Source organism: Squalius cephalus (genome assembly GCF_949319135.1).
Source record: "Squalius cephalus genome assembly, chromosome: 1".
In the NCBI taxonomy this organism is placed as follows: Eukaryota; Metazoa; Chordata; class Actinopteri; order Cypriniformes; family Leuciscidae; genus Squalius; species Squalius cephalus.
Genome location: NC_137122.1, coordinates 41,690,127 through 41,708,107, shown reverse-complemented (window position 1 = coordinate 41,708,107; position 17,981 = coordinate 41,690,127). Strand labels below are relative to the sequence as shown.

The window sequence follows — 17,981 nt, the reverse complement described above, 5'->3', positions numbered from 1 at the left end:
ATGTAATGTCAGTCATGCCATACCATATGTTACCCGTTTACTGGACAATATATGTGGAATCTAACCACAGCTAGCCCCAGTATTATTCATACACAGAATTCATAGTATGGATATATATATATATATTTACAATTACATTTACATTTATTCATTTAGCTGACGCTTTTATCCAAAGCGACTTACAATTGCTATATATGTCAGAGGTCGCACGCCTCTGGAGCAACTAGGGGTTAAGTGTCTTGCTCAAGGACACATTGGTGTCTCACAGTGGATTCGAACCCGGGTCTCTCACACCAAAGGCATGTGTCTTATCCATTGCGACACACCACCCCTATATATATATATGTGTGTGTTTATATATATATATATATATATATTATCTTTTAATAATTTTCCTCTTTTTTTTTTTTAACGAAGAGCATGTAAACAGTGGCACCAAGCTTTTTGATGTTGCATTTTGTTATGTCAGTCATAGATATTTAATGTATGATTGCGCTAGATTGGGGGCAATTACAGTAACATGCCTCTTTTTATCTTGGCTGCATCTCAAAGACTATGTGCACATACCTTCTAAATCCGCCATTTGGCTGTCTCTTTCTATCTCAGGTCAGCCATGGTTTGTTATTCCTAGGAACAGGTTTTCTCGGAACTAAGCATATGTACCAGAGGGTGTTGCATTAATTGACCTTTGTTTACCCTTTGATCATTATTTATAAAAAGGTACTTACTGTTTTTGAGATATTTCCCTTAGATCAGATTCTACAAAAAGCTGCCAAGTTAAAATTAGAAAGACACAGGAATCTGGGAGAACACAAAGTGGCTCAGGCATGTTTCTATGTAATTGCCTGACAGCTGATACCACACATTGAGTATATGTGGACTGAAGCAAATCAAATACCATTATCAGCCATGCATTCCTTTTTTTATCTATTTATTACAATTTGGAACATTAAATACCAAATCTGAAATGGTAATGAAAACACACTGGTGTTGAATGGCACATGTGGTTATACTGGATCATTATGATGGAGGAACTAAATTCAACTCAGGCTAAAAAGGTGTATTAGAGAGTATCTGTGGCTGTATGAAAGTTTTTCATGGCCCCCGGGTGGTGTAAATGCAGCGCCTTATTCGCATCGCTGCAGTGCTGAAAATGGCGGCTCGGAATTCAGCTTCCAGATGTGCCTTAGCAGAGGTGGTCGGAACAACGTCTGAGCTATGTGCTTAGGGTGGTGTTTCAAGGGGTCGTCTGAGAATACCTGTGAGGAATGTGATGGTGGGGGATGGAAAACCACAACAGGCCCAGGCTTGCCCCCCCCCCCCCCCCCCCCCCCCACACACACACACCACACCCCCCAATCACAGTATACTCTCCCTCCCTAAAACTTTCCCTCAAAGGGCTATCTGATTAGGAAAGAACCCACATTTATTACTCTGGAAATATTGTCTGTTGCTGATTATCTTCATGTGATTAACAGAAATGCCATGGGTATATACATCAGAGACTGTGTGGTGTCCCCTTTACCTCCCCCACCTTTCTTGTTTACTTCTCAAACATCCCCAGGTCTTTCTCTGTTTGCCTTGCAGCCCCACACCATAAACATTAGGTCCAAAGTAGCATGGCAGCTAGTGTCATAAAATCATGAACTGCATGATCCTGAATGTATGGCCCTGTTTACACCTGGTATTAAGATGCGTTTTGCCTGATCGGATCAAAAGTAGACTAGGTAGACACACCCGTTTACACCTGGCTTTCAACCACTTCTGTACTGATTTCTTCGAGGGGAGGGTCTATGGGTGGTTAAATGTAGGTTTTTTCAGATATTTTGATCTAATGGACAAAATAAGCTCTGCACAATTTACATATGAACTCGACCGGAGACAACGTAAAAACATACAGAGAGCATCTGCTTTCGTTTCTGCTTCTAGAAATCAGGAATGGTGAGAGAACATTGTGCTTAGTATGTTTTTCGTCTTCAAACCAAACTTGGGTCTCCAGCCAACAAAGTTTAAATCCCGTCTGGCTAGCGCGCTTCTCATAATGTTTATGCATTAAGTCAGTAGGTGGAGAGCAGGCGGTCTTTTTTGGCTGTTCAAATTCATTTGACCACATGAGCATCTACACTACGAAAGCAATCTGGTCGATTGTGTTTATGACTCTGGAAATGGTCAAAAGTGTACAAGCTCGGAAAAAGTTTTTGACCCCCCTTTACACCTGTATTTACCTGTATGTGAATGCACAGCACACATAAGGAAACATCTCTTTTATTCTTCCACATGCTGCTTCTTTTATAAGGGGTCAGAGATATATTGACAAACCACAATTCAAGTCAAGTCACCTTCATTTATACAGCGCTTTTTACGAAAAAGATTGTTTCAAAGCAGCTTTACAGTGATAATAGGAAATTAATGTAACAGAGATTTTTTGGCTGTACAGCAGCTCTAGAAGAAATTAATTGTCCAGCTTAAGTAAGTTTTTGATTAATTAATTTTTCGTAACCAAAAATCATTGGTTATTAACTTGGGGCCACTTACACAACACCGTTTTCAACTGAAAACAGAACTTTTAAAGCATTCTGGCCAATCATTTACATGACAAGTGTTTTTGTGGCCTGAGAATGCAAACTTTGAATTGAAATAGGTTTCAAAGTGCACGTTTTTGAAAACGATACCGTTATAATCTCTGTGTAAACTTGGCATGCACATACACATTACGTGTTTAGTCTATAGGCATGTGCATTTCAATGCACACCTCTATGACTGTCTTTCTTTTGTGGAAAATGAGCAAAGATATTTTGTCTATGTAACGAGGTTAGATGTTGTGGGAAGAAGGAGGCGGGAACCGGCGAACATTCAACAACTTTAATAATAAAATACAATTTTCCAATACAAAATTAAAGTAAAGACAGCAGCCCCTCACGGACGACTGCTGTCACATATAACAAAACACAACATAAAATCCAGGCCTGGCCTCTATACGAGACCGGTGCGTCATGCAGGTGTCGCTCATCATCAATCACGCCACCGGCCTCGCACCGTTCTCTCAGTCTGTTTTTTTCTTTCTTGTCCATACTATGAAAGACAATGAAGCGCAATGTTGTTTTGGATCAAATTGACTTTCATTGTATGGACAAGAACAGTTGAAAATTGAAATGTTCTTTTGTGTTTCACAAAAGAAAGAAATGCATAGAGGTTTGGAGTTTTGACAGAATTTTAATTTTGGTTGAACTATCCCTTTTGATCATATTTCAGAAACCAATGGGTTTATTTAGCCCATGAGTCCATCAAATGTTTACCCAGGGGCCAAACATTCCCAAGCTGTATTGAACATGGTTAACAGGAAATTACAAAAGGGCCCAAAATGTCCTTAATGAAGGAATTTCAACAAATTCTTCCACAGGAAGCATATAATCATCACAGGAGGAATTGACATCCATCCCGTTTCCCAAAGAGCCATAACATGCAGCAAACAGTCTAGATCCAGAGGAGAGACAAGGTTTAGTGAGGAAAAAGGGAGCAGAGAGGAGCTTCTCAGGTTCCTCTCTTTTATCAGATTGTTCCGGCATTGTGCTGCTCCATGTGTTAACAGAGAGGATTAAACTGCAGCAAAGCTGAGAGAAAGAATATTGAACAGCGCAGAGATGGTGCGCTCTGCTGCCAGTGTAATTATTTCCTGAGCGTTTGACAGGGTGCCAGTAATTACCTGATACCAGCCCCTTTTTATCTCTGTCAAAGGGTAGTACAAGTTTACACTTGCATGTGCTGCACCGTAAAAAAAAAAGAAAAAAAGAAGCTGTTTGACTGTGCCACTTGGTTTGCTGTCCCTCCCTCAATTTGTTTCTTTTCTTTCGGTTCCCAAAACTGTAGTCAGTTAAAGTAGTGCAAAGTTCTTTGCTAAAGTGCACTTCTCCATCACTTGATTGCCATTGTGAGAGTATACACTATGGTGTTCTCATATGAAATGACTTCTGGGGTGCTGCAGACAAACACATTGTGTGTAGCAGCGATGCACAGGCGGCCTTACCAAGGTACTTGCTGCTGAAATTCGATTAGGTCTAAACTTTCACAGCTGTGCGCATGATGATGGGCGAGCTGAAACAAAGGGTCTGTGGTCTCCTCACTGTAAAAGAGGTGGCTGTTCCTGCGTAAAAATCTGATTTCATTTAGTGCCTGTAGTCTTCTTGACTAATTGGTAGCATACCATACAGGAAGACAGGCAGCCTCGGCTTCAGCCCTGCCCCCTGCCGGGCGAAGATAAAATCAGAGCTGCTGGGCGAGATGCTATGATAGCTTCACACTGATATCTGCTTGTTTATACAAGCCAGCACCTGAAGAGGATTGAAAATCGTAGCTTTGCCTCTGACATCCTGTCAGGGTACCAGGGTTTTTGAGATGCCAAAGATGGCATGTAAGCTGTGATAGTCTGCAATTACAATCACCTCATGACATCACACCCTAGGCAGATCCAATTGTCATCACATGGCACAATGGTGTCTACATGAAATACTCAAGTTGCCACTTCTAATTGGGTCTGCCACAGAGCCGTTAGGACAGTTGTACTGTTCGCCACTGGAATTCTCAGTCATGGTGAAGGGCTGTTGTAATCCAAGCCTTCATCCCCTGACACTGTGTCTTTGAATTGGCCCTTTGTGCTGGAGAAAAAGCCACTGCCTTTCACAAAGGGAAAAGGTCGGAAAGCACTGTTTGCTGTCGGCTTTGTGTTGCAGCTTCTGAGAATGAGGGGATTATACAGTGTCACTACAATTTACATGCTCCAGGTGTAGACTTACCATTCAGCCCCACAAGAGACTGTTTCCACTGTCTTCTTGTATCTAACATTTCCTCAGCACATGTTTTCAATTTAGAAAAAATGTAATGATGCTTTAAAAGTTGATGTAGGGGTGACATGAAGATCTTCACAATTTTTACTTCGCAATCTATGTCATGTGGATTTTGATGCAGCTGGTATTTTAAATTGTATTTTTAATTAATATTTGCAAAAATCATACCTAATCAGTATGTTTTTTTCTAGTAAAAAAAATGAATAAAAATTTAATTTAAAAGAATAACATTTACTTGAGGAGAAAAAATACTACTGTGATGTATCTAGTCTTAAGTATATTTATAATTACAGTATAATATATTATCTGAATTATTGTCTTCTTTCAGATCGTCAGTGATGTTTGTGCTGAGTACAAATATTTCTGTCTACCTATCCTACTTGTCCAGAAGACTTACAAAACATAACCTTGATGCTAGAATAAAGCATATTTGTTCACAGTTGTTATGTCACCCTCAAAGCAAGATTGCACAGACACCAGTGTAATTATGGCTTGGCCCATCAAAAACTGTCTGACTGGCATCTATTCAGTGAGGGCTCCTGGCTGCCCTCACCGTCAAGTAGGGTTGGGAATCGTAAGAAATCTTCCGGTTCCGATTCCGGTTCCACCAAACGATTTTGGATTTGGTTCTGGTTCCCATTCAATAAAAATTATTTAAAACAATTAATAAAAACTAGTAGTAAGGGAAAAATGCCCAGTCCTTTTTGTGTTTATTTCTTATACTTGTCAAATGAGTTTAACAGACTGGTAATGTCAACAAATTCAACATATTATTTAGCAATTTATGCAAAAAACAATGGAAAAGAAACATTTCTGCATTTTCTTGGAGAATTTGGGACCTCTCCTAGCTTATTGTATCTCCTGCAGTGGAGAATACCATCTCAGAAAGGGTAGAATATGCTTGAACACACATGTAAGAAACAGACAGGTGAAACAGAATATTTTTAAAATCGGTTTGAATGATTGATTCATAAAGACTTCACTTATTTCATTACTGGATGAATCGGCACTCTATCGGTTAATAAACAGAACTGTATGCCTCTTGCAGAAGAACATTGTAGCCGGAGCTACTTCTCTCTGTATATGTCTATGACGAGTCACGCAGGTACTGGGATACCACGCAGCGGTGCCGACCTGACCGGTGTAAAGTAGTCAGAGTATAAATGCTTATTACAGGCTTACCGTAGTGATTCAGGATAAGACAAAAACACGATTTGAAAAAAGGCATTCATGATGTACTCGCTCATTATATAAATTTTGTAAATTCTGAACACAAAAAAGTTACGGACTGCAGCTTTAACAGTCATCTTTATGAATGTTTTGAAGCATCAGATGTAATCGATACACTCGTTATTTGAAGTGACTTTCAAAAGGTGATTTACTCTATTTTGGTTTCTACCGTAGACATCAGTGTTTATATTTGAACTATAAACTTTTATCTTAGTACTTCTGTGATCATTTGAATATTTGTAACACAGAAATATCGATACTGTGTGGTTGCAAAGACTGAAAGTAAAACTGTTTCATATATATTGACAACTGCTCTTTCTGGGCCAGCGACAGCGCAAACAGATTTGAATGTTCCGGTGTCAAGTTTTTTGAAGATTGCGTGGGTGTTTGAATCGAGATCTTTTAAAGATTAATCGTGCAGCTCTTCTGTCTTTATACTCTCTCTCTGCGTTGATATCTGAGGCAAAACATATATGAGTAGCACAAGGGCTTTTCAGTGCATTCATTACTATTTTAATATTCATGAGAATTCTATTAAAGGATAAGCTTCCAGCACTTCGCCCACACATCGCACCAGAACTGTCTTCGGAACTGAAACTTATGTCGTTTTTTTTTTCAAAAACACTAACGGTTCTGGATAAGAACCGATTCTCGGTTCCCAACCCTACCGTCAAGTTTTTTCAAGTTTTGTGCCTCTTTCAATCAAATACAGGAAATGACTGTCCTAGCTGATTTATAATTTCTAGCACAAAAGAAATCCAAAACTTTGATGTATTATCAGTAATATCACAAATTTAGAAATATTACCTGGAAAATTATAGGGTAGTGTTTTTGGATTATAGCCTTATAGCATTTGGTTATTAGGTATAATTTAACTTACCTCATTTTATGCTATGTCAGTTATTTATTGAGCCTTCAAGAGTGTCTTTTAACACTGAAAATTAATCAAATTTGTGTCCACTTTCCTTATACAGCTTTGAAGAGGTCCTTTGATATCGATGACGTGAATGAGATCCCCACATTCTCCCCCACATCTTCTGTCACATCGCCAATCAGCCCGAGTGCAATCCTCAACAAGTCAAATGATGTGAGGAGTCCAGGGAACCAGGTGTCTCCTCCCTACCGCTCCAGGATTAGTATCAGCTGCAGTCCTGCCCAGAGCCCTGTTATGAGAAATAGGATGGTGTCCAGTCTCTCCTTCAACCGAGGGATATTGGAAAAGCCCACTATCAATGCCAACTCTGGGATCAACCGAGCTGCCTCTTTTCAAAACAAATTTAACCCCAATGGCTTCATTTCATCTTCAGGTCCAGGAAGTGACAACGACAGTCTCCATAGCTCCTCTTCCAGTCTGGAGTATCAGGCCTCTTCTAAACTCTACTCCTACACAAGCCCTCCCCAGAGTCCTCTTGGTGTTGGGGAATTCAAGGCCCAACGTTTAGGCAGCCCAGCACTGAAGAAGTTCTCCTCCCATGGGAATATGTTCCATTCAGAGCTGGAGGGTCCTCTGGTCATCCCAACTGAACCAATGGGTATTAGCCATGGCTCCATGCCTTCTCTGGACCTCCAGATGGAGACTTCAGGAATGAGACGAGTGATTTCTCCTGGATCACGATTCACCAATACAGGTCCACAGTGGAGCACAAGTCCCCATAATATCCAGAACAGCAGTACCTTTGCAAGGGACTCCTCTCTCAACAACCAGTCTCCTAGACCTAAAGATCCAGTGCGCCTCAACAAGTTCCCTCTTGACCTTGACAACCTAGTCTTCAAGTCTCAGATGGAATCTCCGGGAGCACCTAAACCACCTCCAAGATTCCACACATTATCCAACAGTCCTATTGTCTCTGCAAGTCCCTCTGCATCCATCAGCAGCTTGGACAGCACCGACCTACCCCTGGCCCACAACAACAATAACAACATCATCGAAAAGAGAGAGCCCATCACTCCTTCTGGAGCTATCCCAGTACCCAATATCAGCGAATCTCCTGTGCTGCTGTCTCCAGCCCAGACTCTTCAGTTCAATGTAGTCTCTAAGCCCCAAGTGGTCCAGGTGGCCCCTGCCTCTCCTTCCCAATCAGGAGAGATGGAGATCAGCAATGATATTGATCAGGACGATATCCATGCCAAAGAAAGCGTGGGTTCCATATTACAGCGGATTGCCTCTTTCTCCAGAGTGGAGACTAAGTTGCCAGTGTTTGATCCAAGTCTGGTCATCCCCCCAAGTAATGGCATCAAGAAAGACTCACCAACAATACAACGCAAGGAGCTCAAGAGATCTGAAGGTGAGATACAGTGTCCTTAATATTTCAGTTCAGGTCTTAATAGCTAATTATTAAAGTTGACTGGAAGAACTGGGTCAGTGCCCCTGGTGGTTATGCTAGATGTCAGAAAAAGATTTTCTATTGGTTGTGCACTTAAAATGGGAGGTATGCCCTTTATAAAGAATTTTATTAGTTAAGTAAACAGAACGATGTGGGTCTAAAGGCAGCACTTTATTTGAAGTGCTGCTGTCATCACAGCTGTCTTTCCGCACCTTACTGACATACTGTAGAGAAAAGGGTGATGGGAGAGAAGAAAAAAGACACAAAAAATAAGAATTCCTGGCATATCAACAAACGGTGATAACAGTTCAGTGGAGTCTGTCATCACTGCCTACCCAGTAAAGTGATCCCTGGCAGACATAGCTAAGTCGAACGGTGCCAGAGGCTACAGAATCATACCCTTATACAGTTAAATTTCTCAGGTGTGTCAATCTCTGCTACAATGATCTCAACCCAATCCAGAGACGCCTACATTACTTACCATTGGGATTAGAGCAATCCAGACAGGGCTTGGAGTCTTGGCACTAGTATTATGTTCTTATGTATGGCTTTACATAGCAATTGACATTTGACAATAATGAATTCAGAACTGAGGCTTAGTGATATCAAAGGGATCAGGTTGGAAAGCATATAGTTCATAGTAGGGTTGGGCGATGTCTACCAAATTGGCATCAGACGATGTCTACAGTAAAACATTGCAATGGACGATGACATCGGGGGGTTGCTTTTGAGCATTAAGCTCCGTTAATATGGCATGCGTCTGGAGAACGAGAGAATGCACACAAAGCTGAAAGGGCTTGAATGAAGCGCATTTGGCTTTAGGTAAAACTATAGAGGATATAGCACTGAAATATCATTGCCACAAACTATCTTCAGTGCTTGTGGTGTGATCCACACCGCTGTTTTGATGTGCTGCTCACTTCGCTAAACACTAAACAATTATTGATTTTGCAGATGCAAAGTGACTTAAAAAATCAAATCATCATAGTGGTGCTGTATGTTAATCCAAATTCAGCCCTCATCTTAAAAAAAAAAAAAAAAAGCCAGATGACAAGAGTTGCTACGGCAGGATTGGTAAGGGGGGCTTACTGAAAGATCAGTTGCCACAAAGATGCCAATAAAGAAAAAGCTTGTACAGAAATGTAGTTGATACAGGGCCGGCCCGCAGAATAGGCGGAGTAGGCAAGCGCTATGGGCGCCATTTATCCATTGGGCGCCAAAGTAAATGAATGAGTGATAAATATTTTTTTTTTTTTCTACTAATACTACTTATTTGAAATATTTCCAAATAAAGCAAAAACCTCCACAAAACTTAACTATGTCCCACGACTCATCCCGGTCTGTCGCATCAATCTTCCCCCGCCCAGCGAGTGCTTGAAGTGCATCAGAAATAGAGCGCGCTATCAGTTTACTGTTGGGAATTTGTTGTCGCCTCTTGCCGCATTCAGTGTAGACAGCATTGCTTTCCTTTGAGGGTGCTCAACACACTCAAGCACCCCTGTAGAAGTACTGTAGGCCTGGCCGCTCGCACCAGGTGTAGACACGGTGAAAGTTACCTGATTATGACAGATGGCCGAATTTACATGACATTATAAATTAGCATTATAGTCTGCCAGTGTCAAAAAGAAGAAGAGAAGAGGAAAACGGGGATAAAGACAGAGGTAAAGTGATGTAATTAATGAACAGTTTATCTAATTACATAGTTGTTAAATACTATAATGTTCGCTAATTAATGGCAGTTATTTTTACCTTTATTTTTACTTTATTTTACATTTTTACTTTATGCAAACAGCTGTTCTGGGTACTCCAGAGGCCCCAGACAGTGTGATTTTGTAACAATCATGTTTTTTAGAAGCATGTACTATCACTTTTTTTATTAATGTTTTTACTCTACAGTTGTGCAGTTTTGGGGGGATATATGCCATTTCTAAAATTGATTTGCCAAAATTAGTAATGATATTTATATATGGGTTTATTTAAAATAGCAACATTGTATGTAAAATTCACATTATAGAAGATCTACATTTCTCAGTTTCATTCATGGTGAAAACATGAAACGTGCCATAGTTTAGTGGAAGATTGCTTCCACTAAATGTATATGTATATTACACTTTTATATATTACCACTTTTATGTATATGTATACATATATAATAAAATGGTGACGTGTTCATGTTGGATTCACATAAATGGCAATATGTTTCATATAACTGTGGTGTACCACAAACTGTAATGAATTTTGACATATTTCGGACAAAAATACATGTTGGGAAACCTGTGGTTTTGATTTAGTCTGACCAGAAATGAGTTGAGGATTTTTCATCTCCACATGTTGTATATTTGCCTCCTTCTGTTGTTTTTCCCTTCGTCTTCATTTCCTGGGGTCATGTTGCAGAGAGGAGAGGGGTGCATTTCCTGACCCGAGAAAACAGAGAGCATTGAACTGGAGGAAATCGGTGGGCGCCTACAACTGTGTTTAGACAAAGATCCTACTTGTATAGCTTATTTAGCAGCGCTAGTTGTGCATCTCACGAGTAAGCTAACATCAGGGTGGGCGTCTTAACATCTGCACAGATCTCAGGCAGCCAGCCCCCACGCTGAAACATCTCTGAAACATAAACATGACTTCATTTACCAAGTGATTTATAATTTCCAGTGTCAGTAAGTGTGGCAAAATGAGTGCTGCCCCAGGCTTGTACCTCAGGCTGAAATGTGTTGTTTGCTGTTTGTCAGATGGTTGAGCTGTAAAGGCTGCGCTGATAGGTTCGGATGAAACCGGCTTCCCAATGGTTGCAACAGTGGAAGTCTGGGATGTGGGTGCTGTTTATGTCATGCTATCTGCTTCAGGCAGTGTTTTTCAGCCGTTCTGTGGTGTCTTGTTTTCTTTTCTTTCTTTTTTTTCCCTCAAAATATCTGGGCGCAGTGCGTACGGATGTAGCCCTTTCACAAAGCCAATGGGAAATACCCGCCCGTGTTTTCATCATGTTCCATGTGCATTATGACTTGTTTTACTTTTTGAAATGAAGGTATATTTAGGCTTCACGTCATCCACCCATCATTGAGCTATATGTAGGCCCTTTGCACTGTTTCCTGTGATAACAAGGAAAGAGATCATTCACTGTTGAGGCCAAACACATGACATGCTCCCAACTGCGTTTATAGCTTTTCTCCTGTGACAACAGGATTTGTCAGTTAATTTATGCTGTCAGCAAAGATGCTAATATCAATAAGATATCATATGGGGTTATCATGATGACTTGGATTTTTATTTCTTAATTTTTTTTTACTAATTCTTGTAACGAATCCACTGGAGGCTAGTTGCAGAACCCAAGTGCAGTTTATTTACATCCAAACTTGATCAAAATACAAAACAAAGACTTGACTAAGCATAACTTGACATGACACAACTTGACTTGACTTGACATAAACAAACATTCACCACACAGTGGTTACACGAACAATACTTGACAAAGACACATGGCAAACTCGAGGGCTTAAATACACATGTGTTCAACATCGGCAGCGGCTGGATGTAACCGATCGGTGAGAGTTGCCGCGTGCTGGCGAGGAGTCGGATGCTTTCTGCTTCCCCTAGTGACTCTCGCACTGCGTTTGCATACTTTGTCACAGTTGAACTGAAATAAATGCAATATTTGCCACAATACATAGACATTTCCATTTAATACTTTATGTAATGCTTATACAGCATCTGTTTGCACAAAGAATAAAGTTCAACATATTATTTTAAGATCAATGTAGTGAGATCTACGTTTTTTTAATCAGTTTTATATTGATAAACATGACACAATATAACATCACGACTACATGAAAAAAGATTTTACAGTTTTTTTTATAGATTTTACAGATTTATGAACATTAGTGCAACTGAAGGTGTGAGAATAAACACAAAACACACGTGATCGTTGTCATGCGGTGGATTCGGCCAATCGGTGGTTTGGTATGTTGCTTAATTATTATACATTAAAAAATATATATACATCTTATTATACATTATTATACATTTGTATGTGCTTTTTTGTAGTAGACTAATGACTGAAAACAATTTGAGCAGATCTTGATGAGTTCTACTCTTCTTGTTCCTTGCATTTATTGACGTCTAACACTAATATAGACATATATAGAAAGTCTTGTAAAATCAGCCATCATGTTACAACTGGCTGTAAAAAAAAAAAAAAAAATGTTAAGCGCTAAGAGATTGCTAGTAAAAAAAAAAAACATTACAAAAACAGCCAAAGGGCCGTCCTCTGCTCTCTTCCTCTAACAGAGAGAGAGAGAGAGAGAGAGAGAGAGAGAGAGAGAGAGAGAGAGAGAGAGAGAGAGAGAGAGAGAGAGAGAGAGAGAGAGAGAGAGAATCATCTTTGTAGCTGCTCATAAATACAGCAAGACCTCCTGAACAGACAACTGATTCTCTTCTGAAACTGCCACAGCTACTTATGTGGTAAAATAAAGCATGTCTGCTGATGTGCTGATGAGTTGTGTTTCTTTTCATCACAATGACCTTAGAAGTTCCTCACATATCCGGAGTGTAAAATTCCATTAACCTTGCTATTTCTTCATTTCAGTCAAAGTGCTGCTTTCTGCATTTTTCACAGTATTGAAATCCAGTCAAAATGAAAAAGATTATTTCCATATAAGTCTCTCTCTTCTTTCTCCCCCCAATTCCTAGGCCTTGGCTTCATGTCTCCACTTGTCTGATGAAGGCTGAAAGCTCTTTGGTCCCTTTTACAGCACAATTTATTCTGGATCTAATGACAATAATTTAGGGAATAAATTCTTCCCAAGCAGATGTTTAAGGCCACCCTCCCATTATCCCCTCCAGCTTAGAGAAAGAACAAGAGAATGCTTGGCTTTATAGAAGTTTATCTCCTTTCTTTGAGTTAAACAGTGTAGTTACTTTATCAATTTCTGTGTTTCTGAAAAGACAGGAAGTTCAGAGAGCAGAAGTGAAATGCTGTACAGTCAATAGAGTGCAAGGTCATTTTTAAGAATCTAGGAAATAATTCCTATATAGTGTTAGCTTCTTTTTTCATTTCTTTTTTAAAGGCTGTTTATGGTCAATGCTTGGTGCCATTTTCAGTCATATCACAGCTTATTTTGTATTGAGAAGGAAATGTGTTTCCTTAGCAGATAAGACAACATTAACAAGCAGCAGTATTCTTATCTTAGGCCCATTGAGGTGGGTCAGTGATGGGATTGACTTGCCTGTTTACCAGAACCTGGTGCTTTTCTCTGAGAAAGATTTGGATGTCTTCTCCCTGTTTAGCATAATTTAGCTTGCTGTCATTGATGATTTATTACCCGTGCGCGCTGTCTGAGGCACTGGAGAGATGAGCACTGTTTATGGGTTTCACTGGCATTGTGTGTGTGTGTGTGTGTGTGTATTGCCATTCCATAACAACCCAGTATTTAGTCATGAGGAGCTTTTACAAATTACCATAGAAACCTTCAGGTGCTCTGTAATGCTTACTTAACATGTAAAGGTATTTCAGTTAAACGCGATGGCACTCATTTCCATGAGAGGAAAATAGGGCCCTCTGGATCACATTTGACCTCATCTAAAAACCTCTGAGCAAGCAAAGTCAATGATGATAACTGAAGGACAAGCTTTTAAATATAATGTTTGGCCTCACATTCATCAGGTCCAGTTAAAAAAATGATAAAGATTAAGGAAAATCCATATTTTAGGGAGAAATTGGTTGAGATATCAGGTCTTCCTGTTTAAGGCATGAAGATTAAACTCCGCCGTGATCAACATTCTTTACAGAATAAGCAAGGAGTACCTGCAACGGAATCAATCTACTGCCACAGAATTCTGCATAAAGCTCCAGAGATTTCACATGCACGTCTTTCACAGTATTCTAAAGACCCCCTGCCCCCTTGCAAGGGTGCTTATGAAATATTTTGGCTAGTTTCATAATGATCTGAGCTGCTTTATGCTTTACTATACCATTAATTGCATAATACTTTTAGTTCTAGGAAGGCACCAATATTCCAATTCTGGCTGATATCGATAGACTGGTAATGTTAGTCAATTTGTCTTAATAAATTAAAAATAAAAAGCTAAAAATCAATGATTTTAATTTTAAAGTTAATTTAGACATCACAACATTATGAAAAATCAATATTCATGTTAAGATTTGCTAAAGGTTACATTTACCATTGTTATTAAATGATTAGTGTTTTTAAAGATTAGCTTTAACAGTGAAGTATGTACGTTTTTTTTTATGTTAAAATACATTCTCTTAACCCAGTTGATTGTTTATTGACTACTATTCTATTAGTATGCCATGGGTTTATCTCCTCAAAAAGCGTAAACATTGAGCCCCCCTGGCACCATCTAAACCAGAGGTCTTCAACCTGCTGTCCCGCAAAGTTTATTTCCAACCTGCTTCAGTTCACCTGACCTGTGATTTTTTAAGCAATCCTGAAGAGCCTGATTAGCTTGTTCAGGTCTGTTTTATTAGGGTTGTAGCTGAACTCTGCAGGGCAGTGGGTCACCAAGAGCAGGGTTGAAGACATAGGATCTAAAAACATTGAGAGCGGTCCGCTCAGATCTTTACAGTATAGTTTTTTAAAGAAATTAATACTTTTATTTAGCAAGGATGCATTAAATTGAAAATGACAGTAAAGACATTTTATGCTAGGGCATTTTATAACTGCTTTTTTGATTGTGTTGAACATTTAGATAAAAATAAATGGCATCATGGTGACCCACAGGCTTGCCCTCCGTGTTGATGTGAATGAGTTCAGATTAGCAGCCCAGGGGGGTTCATAACTGATACGAGAAATGAGGATGTTTGGGGGGAGAAATAGGTAATTTAATGGGATTAATTCATTCTTAGTGGAAAAATATTTCCACCCTGAGGGAAGTATGCACACATCATGAGTTCAGATGTTCAGTTGTGTTGACGGTCTGTGCGGGGAGCCAGCCTTGTTGAGTTCAACACAACACCGATAACAACACAGGACAGGTTTTATTACCCTGATATTGTGGATGAAAAATGTTCTCTGGGAGGTTTTTTTTACACTTTAGACTGGGGGATCTTTGTTAAATCTGGCCTGCTTCCTAAACAAATAATGCCACAAGTGCTTAAGAGTGACATTAGTTATACTGACATTGTAGTCCAGCTGTATAGAATTGTGGTTTCAGTATTCATGAATAATTTGAATGAGGTCTCAGTGGAGCAGAAACAAACATGTTTTATGTAGTTTATGTGGATAATCCAGTTTTTGTACCAAAGTTTGTCTTTTCACTAACAAGTAAACTTTCTTTTTGACAGTGTGATCCAACGCAGCTGGTAACCTGATATCTGTTTGCATATGATATGATATATGTTGTCCATTAACGAGTTGTATATTGTCTCTCTCAGCCAATCTGCTAATGGGCTGTGCACACAGCTCATTCCAAACATGTGACAGGGAGTGAGCACATCATTCAGGTCTTTGGACAGAATTGCTGATTTAGAAAGTGCCAGCAGTAATACATGGCAGCTGGTTTGGGGCGTTTTCGATCTATCTGTTTTTTTTCCTCTGGCGAACAGGCACCGTGATGGGGTATGAGGATGAGGGCTCAGCTTGGAGTTTATGATTTAACACGAGGGAAAAAAAACTGTTTCAGCTGAGAATTTACTTCTGAGACTTCATAGGTCTTTCTACAGACAAAGATATAATTAGTCAAGGAATATCAACAATCTGACGGCGAGTGTCCAATATATTTCCCTGGGCTACATACATAAATTGTAATTGTTTTAAAAGGATTTCATTTATGAGAGGCTGCACACCTTGGTAGTGTTGCATAAGACTGTTAACACTTTCCACTCCAGCATTTAAAAAAAAAAAAAAAAAAGCTGCCAGCCACCACCAGGCATTTTTTTTATCATTTTCACAAAACTTTCATGGCCCTCAGATTATTTTGTTTTATAAATATCTGAGCATGCAATATAAAAAAAGAACAGAGCCTCTGCTTTAAATTTTATTCATTTTATTGTAGCTTCATGCATTCTTTTTTTATCAACACTTGAATGTGGGTAAGTTTATTTAAAAAAGTAACATTTCAAACAAAAAAGCTGAGTGCTCCCTTCTGTATAACAGTGAAAACAAGGATTGCCAGAAATGTCCATCAATGGCAGGGAAGTGTTGTGTGTCATAAATACAAATTCCTTCAATATTCTGTCAATGGCGGGGAAAGAGTTAAGTCAGCATTAAGCAGAAGTTGTGCTAGTCTTTTCTTCCCTGTTGTGAAGTATATCTAACTGAGATGGCTTCTGGAATGATGAAAAAAATGTTGAGCAGGATTTGATTTCATTCTTCAGAAATTGATTGGATCATAGGAAGTTGGGTGTTGCTTACTAATTGGAGGCAGATCTGAATGCCATGCCAGTTTACAGTCAGTTGTGGAGGATATTTAACCCCACTATCTGCCAAGATTTTTGATTAAAGGGAGACTCCACTTTTTTTGGAAATAGGCTCATTTTACAACTCCCCCAGAGTTAAACAGTTGAGTTTTACCGTTTTCGAATCCATTCAGCCGATCTCCGGGCCTGGCGGTACCACTTTTAGCATAGCTTAGCATAGATCATTGAATCGGACAGGACCATTAGCATCTCTCTCAAAAAAAATTACCAAAGATTTTCGATATTTTTCCTATTTAAAACTTTACTCTTCTGTAGTTACATCGTGTACTAAGACCGACGGAAAATGTAAAGTTGCGATTTTCTAGGCTGATATGGCGTAATGATATGACGCAGCGCCTGAAAATAGGTCTAATAGGTTAGACAAATTTAGTCCCGGTCACGTTGGAAGTTACCGAGCTGGGGACTATTTTCAGGCGCTGCGTCATATCATTACGCCTGCTGGACTCATGGTATGGCAGCAAAGTTTCTTGATTATTACGCAGGAATGAGAGTATAGTTCCTAGCCATATCAGCCTAGAAAATCGCAACTTTTCATTTTCCGTCAGTCTTAGTACACGATGTAACTCAGAAGAGTCAAGTTTTAAATAGGAAAAATATAGAAACTCCTTGGTCATTTTTTTGAGAGAGATGCTAATGGTCCTGTCCGATTCAATGATCTATGCTAAGCTATGCTAAAAGTGGTACCGCCAGACCCGGAGTTCGGCTGAATGGATTCGAAAATGGTAAGACTCAACTGTTTAACTCTGGGGGAGTTGTAAAATGAGCCTATTTCCAAAAAAAGTGGAGTATCCCTTTAAAGGGCATATGCATTTTAAATCTACTTGAACCCATGGAAACTATCTTTAAAACATTTTTTAAACAAGGATTTTTAAAGCACTTTAAACACTTTTTTTAGAAACCATATGCACTGCATGAATTTCAAATATTTAAAAAAATTTAAAGTTACACTTCAAGTTCACGCAAAAATGTATATTCTGTCATAATTTGCCTTATTGCCAAGTGCCTTATGTCAGTCCAAACCTGTACACTTGTCTTTCTTCTTTGCAACACAAAAGAAGATATTTAGAAAAATGAACTATCCGTTTAATGAAATTGCATTTCCTTTTTTAAATGTTCAGACCATCATTTCACATAATTTCACATGGTTTTCGA

The 17,981-nt window shown here is 39.3% G+C and overlaps 1 protein-coding gene across 1 annotated transcript in view; it reads left to right on the top strand.

Annotated features, from left to right (window-relative positions):
- The window catches only part of septin12 (septin 12), a 64,056-nt gene that overhangs the window by 2,517 nt on the left and 43,558 nt on the right, over positions 1-17,981 (top strand). Inside the window, exon 2 of the mRNA XM_079847298.1 lies at positions 7,046-8,356. Within this exon, the coding sequence (XP_079703424.1) occupies positions 7,046-8,356 (1,311 nt within the window). The remainder of the gene's footprint in view (positions 1-7,045; positions 8,357-17,981) is intronic.